This window comes from Myotis brandtii, unplaced genomic scaffold (assembly GCF_000412655.1).
Source record: "Myotis brandtii unplaced genomic scaffold, ASM41265v1 scaffold793, whole genome shotgun sequence".
NCBI lineage: Eukaryota > Metazoa > Chordata > Mammalia > Chiroptera > Vespertilionidae > Myotis > Myotis brandtii.
Window position 1 is genome coordinate 1,605,969 of NW_005371193.1, and position 11,215 is coordinate 1,617,183.

Here is an 11,215-nt window from a genome sequence, read left to right on the forward strand (position 1 = left end):
GTTGGAAGGGGTCGACCTCAGCGAACGTACCTCAATCAGATTGAGGACGTTTTTAGCAAAGGCCAGCTTAGGAGTACCCTAATTAAGTTAATAACAATGTACCTACCTATATAGTTTAAGTTTAAAAAATTTGGCTCTCAAAAGAAATTTTAATCATTGTATTGTTGATATTTGGCTCTGTTGACTAATGAGTTTGCTGACCACTGGGATTGATGATGGCTTGTCTGAGGACTTGGTCAAGAAGATTTTAATAGAGCCCCAAATTATTTGATTCTTTATTAGCAAACGTATGTCCTAGGAAAACAGAGCTGGATAAAGTTGGGGTAATTATGACATAAATGCTGAGTGTCTCCTAGACAAAACCACAGAAGGAAGAATAGAATATTTAGAGGGGCAGGTTGTTATTACTTAATAGAGACAAGTTACTTTTTTTAGCGGGAATCCTTTGGAAGAAAAGATGAGAAGCTTTGAAAGTCTTCTTATTCCTTGTATAATCTCTCATTTAAGTAGTGGTCACTTTTGCTATTTCTCAAAATAAATGAACAATGATGCTTTGCTTTTGTGTAGAAGGCAGTCACATTGGCTCCCAATTCTTGATTTATCCATGAAATAAGGAATAGATGTTACATGGAAAAACCCACCAAGAGTCCAAAATTAGTTTCATGCCACCTTCACTACACCTGCTAAGAAACATTGATTGATAATGTATTTTTCTTTGCTTTACTTATTTAATATCCTCTGGTGAAGGGTAACACGTGGGAGATAAAATTTACAGGGAAGAAAGAAAAGCTGGTATAATAGTTTGGTGTAATCATTCCCTATATAACCTCTGTTTTCAGAATTTGAGGTCTGTCTCTGGATATTTTTAAAAATCTACAATAGTTAAGGGTAACTAGTGACAAAACTAGAAAATGATTATACCAGTTCTGCAACTGTTAGGTGACCTTGACCAGGTTACTTACATGCCTTCTCTGAGCCTTAGTCTCTCCATCTTTGAGAGGGAGTCTAGCACTGTCTACCTCCTTGAGCAGTGGGTAAGGGGTGAGATATGAAACCTCACTCCTGAGTGCCTGACACTACTGCTGTAAGAACTCAAACCTTAAACCATCTTACTTGGCCAAAGTATACCAAGTGCCCTTGGAGAGCATTCTCTGCTAATCTTAGTAGGTATGTGACTTTATCTAATTGTTTGCCCTCTCTCCATTTTAGTTTCCTCCTTTTATAATACTGACGTAGAGCCTACTTCAAAGGGGTCGCTCAGGGTTAGACAGGATAATGCATGTCAAGATCATGCAAGGACACCTAGGATGTGGCACACCGTGAGCTTTCAGGAACTCTTAGCTATTAGGGTGAAATGATGCCTAAATGAGGGGCAGCTTTGCCAAAAGAGAGAAGATTTACCAAATCTGAAGTCTCTTCTCATTCACATTCACTCATCTCCAAACTATACAGTTTATACTTAAACATGGTAAAGTGTGTACATTTTGTTTATTTTATTGCTGTTTCACTATAAATTATGAATAAGCCTCTTTTATTAGTTTTTTTGGCACAACTGATTGAGATAGTAGTTGGAGAAGCTGTTAGTTATCATAAAGACCTTTCTCACTTTGTAGAACTTTTACAAGCCGCCTGCTCATGTCTAATTAGGCAGGCCTGGTGCTTCAGGGCCAGAAGGAGGGGGCTCAGTGCTGGCCAGGAGTGAGTGCAATCCTGCAGGGAGTCTGTTTGAATGTCTGAGAACCTGGTCTGTGTTGTCTCTGCGGTACAGGAGAAGGCCAGGCTCTTCAACGGTACCAGGTGCCAGAGGTGACTGCCATAACCGGCCACTGTATCTCCCCTGTCCTCAGTTAGTGGGTGTCTTTCTTCTTCCCCCTGGTAGCAGCAGAAGGGAGTCAGAATGGACAAGCCAAGGTTGGCTCCTGGGTCCACAGTGGAGGGTGCAGCCCGAGTGTCCTGTATCCCAGTCTCTATAGACCCCTGAAATCACTCCTGACCTATGGAAAATAGCTTTTTCCCAATAAAAATATTTGGGTCCTTTGGTGTGAAGACAAAGGCCTAGGAAATTTTTACTTAAAGAATCTGTAACTAGGAATGAAGCAGTGTACTGTTGCTGAAAATAACTTTTTCTTTCAGAATTTTAAGATTTTTTAAAACCCCGGTATATTTTTATTTGTAAACTAGAGGCCCGGTGCACGAATTTGTGCATGGGTGGGGTCCCTCGGCCGATTGGGGCCCTCTGGCCCAGTCCCAATCAGCCCCCCAGCAGCAAGCTAACCTACCAGTCGGAGCGTCTGCCCCCTGGTGGTCAGTGCACGTCATAGCGACTGGTCGAGTTCAGTCGACCAATCTGTGCTTTTATTATATAGGATGTCAAAATTATTAGCTTCTTAGGACATCTTACAGAAAAACACTTTTTAAAATGTACTTCTCATTATGTCACTATTCCCTAGTGTGTCATGCTCAACTGTGTCCTGCATTCAGCTGTGTCCCCCTCTCTTTTCAGCATCCCCTGTGGATCTTATACTGAAATGCTTCTCAAACTATCCTCTGTATTTCTCATAATGAATTAAAATTTTTCTTTGGGGTTCTAACAGTAATAACATGGCCAGTATAGGAAACTTGGAAAATATAGGTAAGTGTAAGGAAGAAAATAAGTCACCATTCAGGAATAGATGCTATTTATGAATTGGATTTCTATTTTTGGTCCTTTATGAGTATGTATCTGTGCATGTGTATGTTTAAGAAAATTTGGATCTGCTCTCTATACAGTTTCATATTGTAAAAAAAAAAAAATCAGCATGTTGCTATATTTTTAAATATTTTTCAAAAAAATTCTAATGGATACAGAATATTTCCTCATATGGGTAGGGTAAAATATATGTAAAATACTGTTAGCCGTTTATATCTTCTCCTTATACAATATTAAAATCAGTGCTTGTTTTCAAAATCTGTTCACAGTACAGTACAGTAGAAGAATACAGGCATTGGAGTTGCAAAGATCATGGTTCAGATCCCAGTTCTGCCATTTTTCTCTAGGCCTCAGTGCTATCCTAGGCCTCAATTTCCTTCTTTGTAAAATGGAGATGATAATAGTACTTACAATAGAATTATGGCAATTGAAATGAGATGCATATAATGCACTCATTTATACAGAGCTGACACATTAAACAGTAACTGCTATTATAACACTCACTGTCATTGATCATATGCAGTTGTTTTGAGCATAGTTCCCAGAAGTTAGATTGTAGCATCAAAGTGTACAAATATTTTAATAATACTTTTTTAAAAAAATATATTTTATTGATTTCTTACCGAGAGGAAGGGAGAGAGATAGAGAGTCAGAAACATCAATCAGCTGCCTCCTGCACACCCCCTACTGGGGATGTGCCCACAACCAAGGTACATGCCCTTGACCGGAATCGAACCTGGGACCTTTCAGTCCCCAGGCCGATGCTCTATCCACTGAGCCAAACCAGTCAGGGCTTAATAATACTTTTAATAATATATTGCTATATTTATTTCTAGAAAGATTCTACCAGTTTATAGTAGTCACATAAGTGTAGGTACCTATATAATATCACTCCTTGCCATTATTAGATGCTATGTTTTTTATTATTACTATAACACACAAAAGAGGAGGTATAATTTGCAGTTTTTGATTGCCAGGGGAAATGACTAGTTTTAAATGTTCAATTAGCTAATACGTTTTCTTCTTTGTGAATTGTTTATTGGAGTCAATGCCCATTTTGCTAGTGACTGTGCATCTTTTTTCTTTCTAAAGCAACAAGTCCTTTGTATTTCATAATAATAAGTATTATTTATAACTAAACTTCATTAAGCATTTAGAACTTCCAAATGAGGATTTCATAATATATTTATAACTAAACTTCATTAAGCATTTAGAACTTCCAAATGAGGACACAAGACCCAGAAAGGCTAAGTGGCTAAGTAAGTTTCTCAGAACCTTGCCTGTCACAGAGTAAATACTTAATAAATTCTTGCTGTTTTTATTATTCACGTTTTTATTTTACAGCAAGTAGGACAGTATAGTGCTTTGCACATGGTAGGAGCAAAATAAATACTTGTTAATTTTTTTTTTTAACTACAACTCTGAGCTTATATAATCAGGATTTTGGGGTTTCTTTTTTTCTTTTTTAAATCCTCACCCAAGCAGTGAGGATATTTTTTCTATTGATTTTTTTCTTTATTTAATTTTATTTAATTGATTGGGGTGACATTTGTCAACATGAACATACAGGTTTCATGTGTATGTTTCTATGTTACAAGATCTGTATATTACACCGTGTGCCCACCATCCAGAGTCATCCATTGATTTTTTAATTTTTTTTTTTTTTTTTTTTTTTTATTGAAAGCGGCATCATAAACAGAAGCAGTGCTTCAACTCCCCCCACCCTTCGGCCTGTCATCAGTCCTAGCGGCCCGACATGGTCAGAACCCCAAGCTCCTGAGAGCCACCCCACCCCTCCTGGAAGCAGGTACGTGAGAACCGGGGAGCTAATATTTGGGTCGCACAGGGATGGCCTGGTCAGGAGCAAGCCAGTTTCACCTTGGGTTCCTGCATAGACACTGGTAAGAGGGCCTTTCCCCACTGTCCCAGTCCCACGGCACTTGAATATAGGGCCTCATTTCACCTGTTGGACAGTTTGTGGGCAAAGCAAATGAAAAAGGAAATATCTGATACAGTTCCATAAATTCACTTCTGGATGAAAGAGCAAGAATTTATATTGTGTTTAATCCCTGCCTATTGTCGACATTTTCATGTATTGACTTTTTAAAAAACTATTGTTGAAAGTATCACCAACGTCACCTCTTTTTTTTACCTCCATTGACCCCTTCCACCTTGCTCCCACCCCCTCCCCAGGCCTTCCCTGCACTATTGTTCGCCCATGGGCCATGCAAATATAAATTCTTCGTTTAATCTCTTCCTGTTACCACCCCCCCCCCTTCTGAAATAAGTCAGTCTGTTGCATGTTTCAGTGTCTCTGGATCTGTTTTGTTCATCAATTTATTTTCTTCATTAGATTCCACATATAACTCAAATCATGTGAGACTTTTGACATTTTCTCTTCATCTCCTTATTCTTTTTTATACCTTGTAATCCATTGTATTTCAGTAACTTTGGACTCTTTTCTTTTGAAGGACATTTTTTTCATCTAGGTTCTACAATTAAACTCAAAACAGCCTTCCTGGTCAATGTGCATTTGGGAAGTAGGAAGGAAATTTCCTTTATATAGTTGAGAGAAGTGGCAGAGGATAAAATCCAGATAGGTTCTGGCCATAAAGCAACTTCTGAATTACAAAATAAACCACTGTCTTGAATTCTAGTCTCAATCCATATTTTAAGTCCCCTAGTATATCTTGCTTTAGTGGCTATTAAATAAGGGTCTGATTTCATCTGTCCATGAGTCAAATGAGCTAGAGGGGGATGTGACTATTGCAATGAAGTATTCTCATTAGCTGAGATATCGTTCTCTCCAAATAAAGAAGCTCCATCCCAGGTGTTCCACCAAGCCTCCACCTCCTTGCCAGTGCTCCCAGCCTCTGCCAGCCAGCCTTCTCTCTTTAAAGAATAAATAAATAAATTGTGTATATGTGTGTGTGTGTATGTATGTATGTATGTGTGTGTGTGTGAAGCATCAGTGATGAGAGAGGATCATTGATTGGCTGCCTCCTGCATGCCCCCTACTGGGGATCGAGCCCGCAACCCAGGCATGTGCCCTGACTGGGAATCGAACCATGACCTCCTGGTTCATAGGTCAGTGCTCAACCATTGAGCCAGCCAAGCCAGCCAGCCTTCTGTTTAATGCTGCCTTGCCCCAAAGTTGGGAGGAGAGACCAAAAACTTGAGCCTGGCAGACATACCTAATTGTTGTTAAAGTATGTTGGTGTTAGAACTGTTTCTTAAGGAACTAATTTGGAAACAGGTTCTGCCCAGGAAACAACATAAATATAAACACATTACATCATGCTCTGGTCCAGTGTATTTTACACTAGTAATCACAATGGTCAAGGTGAAAAGAATCATCTCAATTGAGAATTACAGAGAGTTGAAGACTGAACAGCAAGACTTTTCAAGCCAGGCATCCTCCCACCCAGTTCTCTTCCCAGGAGGAGTCTGTCATTTGGTGACTTACAGCCTATAGTAAACAATTCCGAAAACGTAAGTCGTAAAAAAGAAATTCTGTTTATACTATAGAGTTTTCTTTTCCATATAAAATATTTCCAAATATTCCATTTCCATTTTACAATCAGAGCCTTATTTCTATGGAAAACATTTCCACTGCAATCTCAGATATATTATCAATAGGATAAGGCTGCAGCCGTTTTCCATAAACAAAATGTCAAAACTACACATTTTGGAGAAGTAGAGTCTGAATATTAGTTACAGATGGAATAAGGGAATTTTTAAAATAAGGAGAGCCTTCTCTTGGTGTAGCACCTGTTAATGCAGAGGCAGAGCGACGAAGGGATCTGTCAGGGTCAGAGCCAGGATTTAGAGGCCAGCACTGTGCGCGGCCTTCGCCCAGCCTGACTGCTCCTGAGCTGTGGCAGAATGTCACATTGTACAATCATCTCAGAGCCACTGGTGCCAGAAAGCAACCCCCACAAAGTCCCCTTCCTTGTGGTGTTAGTTGTACCTGCAACAGTCCTCTCTTCACCTGTTCTTCAAGCTTAAGGGCCAATTTTTAGCTCCCACTCCCGTCCGGGGTAGCCCTGGGAGATCTTCCTCTGCCCCCAGGTAACCTCTGGTTGCCAGGACAGCCTGGAGGCTAGGTTGGGAGTTCCGGCTCCAGGTGGCATTCCCAGAGGTACCCACCCTAAAACAGCCCTAAGAGAATTCTCAGAGATCCTTCCAGACCTGGCCGTGAAGTGGGCTACAGCAGGCACTCTTCGTACCATGCCCCGATTTCTAATTTTACTTGTAAGTCACTGTTTTATAAATACGTATTTAGTCTCTTGTTGTTCCTCCCTTGGTAGTAACTGAGTTTCATGAATATGGGACTGAGTTCTATTACTTACATAGAGATGTGAGTTCTATTCCTGGTTTTGACACTAAGTGACCCTACGCTATTCATTTAATGTTTTCTTTAGGTAAACATACTTACATACAAACTGGCCTGTTTTGAGAGCTTTTAGATGCCCTTCAAGCACTTTGATCTCCCTAGAAGTGGGTGCTAAGAAAGTAAGAGGCACTCTTACTCCTTCTTCTACAATAGCAACGGCGGATTCCCGTGCTGATACACTCTGATAACTCGCTGAACTGGGGCTGTCCTGTAAACAGTAACACGATGTAAAGAGAACCCATCGCTGGCTGTACTTTCATCAGGATTCAGTGACTTGGTAGCCACAGGAATGAAAACTGGTGACTCACGAGAACTCTGCAAATAGTGTTATTTTTCATTTCCCTGTGGTGTTGCTATTGTTCTCAATTTTGTGGATCACACAAGTTTTCACCAGACAACCTTGTTCTTCCCCCGCTTTCTGAAACCATCCCAAATGTAGCCTCAGGGCTGTCGTCTCCCATTGGGTCAGGGTGAGCTCAGCCCAGCTCCTCAAATCCCTCGGTTCCTTTGGTCTGTCTGGAGTCCCTGTTCAAGCTTTGTTGTGGGGAGGAAGGCAAAGAGCCCATGACTTGCCCAGACAGTCTGAGGCCTGGCCATGTAGCTTGCAGTTCCCTAGACACTCTGGAGTTGGACTTGGCCAGCCATTCCTCTGTTGTTACTTTTCAGAGGTAATAAGTGAGATTAATTGCAGGCTACTCTCCAGAAGAGAAAGTAGTCAGGGCCAAATACAGTCACATGTTGAGAAGCCTGAGGTGTGCCTCTGAGCAAGGCCGATTTAGAATTATACAATAGGGCCTCTGGGATGCAGGTACTAGTGGTCATGACCTCTTTTTTCTTCAAGGGATCCATTCGGTTTCTGAATGCTGAAACCTGGGTATTTAATAAGCTTTTATTTAGCCAATGAGATGGGTAGGATTTTTCAGCTGCCTTTCAGTGATCCATTTTCTGGGCCCGTGGGGAGTAGTTGGGAGCTGAGGATCCATACGCAGCGGTGTCTTCTCATTATTTCCAGCCTCGCATGGAATTGGACCACATAGGGAGGAGCACTTCTAGGTGGGGAGCACTCAGTGGTTGCACGGTGCATCTTTCTTTGTGAGACCTAGAAGGGTTACTGTAAAGTCTTGGCTGCTGCTTGGAATGATTTGGGAAGGACGGGGCCTCAGACGGCTTGGCAGGAACCTGAGGCCCTGTTTTTTTCCAGCCCAGCCCTTCCTTGTAGATGGAGCTGTCAGGGAATCCCACGAATGTCTGGCTTCTGCCCCTTTGTATGTTTTTCCAGCATTTGTCATTGAATTATTTTTATCCACCTCTGGCTTTTTCAAACACGCAACCTGAGGATTTGTCTGTTCCTCGATATTAAAGGTGGGGGAGGTCGTAAGCTCACTGGTGAGTTTGTTCCTCCTTGTGGTGACAGGGCAAGATGTGTGGGCATGTGCTCCTTGGCCTGGCCGGCCCCCTCTAGGGAGCAGATGTGCATCGGCCCTTTAAGTTCCATACTGGGGAATGGGGTACAATGAAGCGCCAAACCTTGGAAATTTGGGCCATATTTTGTGTCACCCTGTCCTCTGCCCCCTTGCTCCTCAGTAATAAATTATAAAGAACCAAGTACCCGGTTTTACATAATTTCCAAGGAGAAGTTTTTTCAAAGATTCTGATTCTAGTTTAGCTAATACTTATCTCCCTCCCCTTAGATTATTTCTTACAAATGCTGCTGGAGATTCACATTTCCTACTTCCCATCTTTTCATTCTCAATCAGTCCTAAAAAACATATTGAGTTTATTTTCTTTAAAAAATATATTCTATTCATTTTCTATGTGTCAGGCATTATGTGATAAATAAAACACAGTAGTTCCAGATCTCCCAGTTTACTGTCCAGGAAGCATCTTCCATGTTTTCCGCAGAATGCTGGTTGCTGGGTAAGGTCTAAAAGACAAGACATGGCCCTCGCTGGTTTGGCTCAGTGGATAGAGCATTGGCCCTCGGACTGAAGGGTCCTGGGTTCGATTCCAGTCCAGGGCATGTACCTCAGTTGCAGGCTTAATCCCCGGTCGGGGCACATCCCGGTCGAGGCAAGTGGGGGAGGCAACCAATTGATGTGTCTCTGTCATGTCAATGTTTCTCTCTTTCTGTTTCTCCCCCTCCCTTCCATTCTCTCTAAAAATCAATGGAAAAATATACTCAGGTGAGGATTAACAAAAAATAAAATAAAAGTAAAAGACAGGACATGGTGTTTGATCACTGGTGGGGAGAAGGAGCCACATACATGTGGAACAATTAGCAGTGTTGGGAGACATATCAAAGATTTCGATTTTATGGTACGGACAATTAGAAGAAAGAGCATCAAGAAGAGTATATAAGGATTCAATCCTGTCACATGCTACAACATGGATGAACCTCAAGGACAGTTAAGTGAAATAAGCCAGTGACAAACGGACAAATACTATGATTCCACTCACATGAAGTATGTAAAGTAGTCAAAATCATAGCAACAGAAAGTAGAAAGGTGGTTGCCAAGGGCTAGGGGAAGAGAGGAGAAGAAATTAGTGTTTAATGGCTACTGAGTTTGAATCTTGCAACATGAAAAATTTCTAGAGATCTGTTGCACATCAGTGTGACTATACTTAACACTACTCAACTAAAAAATTGTACAGTTGGTTAGGAATAAATAATAATAAAATGGTTAAGATGGTAAATTTAAAGTTTTGCTTTTTTTTACCACAATAGAAAAAGAAGAAGAGGGAGGAATAATGTATGGTTGTAAGAAAGAGCAACAAAAATTATTTAGTGGCCAAAATGGTAAGGTTTTGTTTCCACCTCTGCCTCCATTGAAGGGAATTATTCAGAACATAGTCCTTCATAGGAAAGGAGGCCATCAATCCCCTTAGGAAGATGGCATGGCGTAGTGAAAAGAGAAGGGACTTTAGGGTCAGACAGATCTGGGTTTGCCTCACTGAGTATGTGACCTTGGACAAGTTACTTAGCTTCTTTGAGCCATCTGCTTAAAATACAGATAATAGTATCTATGTCATTAAGGAGTTATAAGATTTGAGTTGTGTATGTCAAGGTAGAGTGCATGGTTTCAGTATAGGTTCCCAAAGAGAGAGAGAGAGAGAGAGAGAGAGAGAGACTTGAAATTGGACCTGCCTGGGCTGCGGGACTGCTGCACCACTTCCTTCAGTATTCTAGCTCAGAGGAAGCTGGCCCTCACCGCGTGCTTGTGCTCCTGGAGCTGGATTCCAGAGGTGTGGCCTCTCCAGCTGTGGAAGGGAAGGCATCAGAGGAGGCCAACAGGAGACTCTTCCTTCTTTGACTCTTTTGTTGAGGGATGACTTTTTTCTGCTCAATAGGCCCTTGCTCTGCACTATCTTCTCTGAATGTTGAAATTTCCGTTGTAGCTTGGTGTCCCAGCCAGTAAACACTCATATTTTCCATCTATCCTGGGGGTCGAGCTTTGGGAGAGTTTTTCTCTGGAGGAGTTTGGAGCTTACAATTTTGTACTTTATCCTGTTATATAAACAACATTCTCTAGCCAAAGAGCATAATCACAAAAAGAAACCACTTGTGGCAGGGGAGGGGTGGGGGGGGGGCTAAAAAAAAAAAAGCAACTTGTGTTCAGAGTTCTGTAGAAGTAATAGTCACTCCTTATTCTTCCTTTTTTCTCATAAAATAAAGTTTACCTGACCCTCCTCCTCCTGAGTCCTAGCTCTCACCAGTCCTTCCCCCTGAGTAAGAAGTTTCTCTGGCCACGAGTGATAAAGGCCTGCACTTCTATCTGAAATTCCTCTGCTGCTTTTCTCACTCGGCCAGACACATAGCTCTCAGGGGTTGTGCTCTGTGTCAGTTCAAGCTCCGTGACAGGTTCTGCAGTCCTCAGTCGCCACGAGAGCCGAGTGCCCATGGGCGTGTGTGCCAAGGCCAGAACGACTGGGCTGCTGCCTCCTGAAGGCATGTGGGTAAGCTTGGGAAATGTGTCGACGACAGCCGGCTGGCCATCCTACCAGGGCCTAGGCTCAGGAGCGAGAGAAAGGGATCTTTGCTTATCTGCAATCAAAATGAAATGCAGCTTGCTTTGTGGTGTGCCAGTGTTGGGTTTTCCAGTTCAGTTTGCCTCTCTCCCCCCCCCCCCCCC

At 41.9% G+C, this 11,215-nt stretch overlaps 1 protein-coding gene across 1 annotated transcript in view; it reads left to right on the forward strand.

Moving 5' to 3' along the window:
• TTLL5 (tubulin tyrosine ligase-like family member 5) overlaps positions 1–11,215 on the forward strand; it is a 235,864-nt gene that overhangs the window by 149,432 nt on the left and 75,217 nt on the right. The window contains exon 30 of the mRNA XM_014531193.1: positions 4,374–4,496. Within this exon, the coding sequence (XP_014386679.1) occupies positions 4,374–4,496 (123 nt within the window). The remainder of the gene's footprint in view (positions 1–4,373; positions 4,497–11,215) is intronic.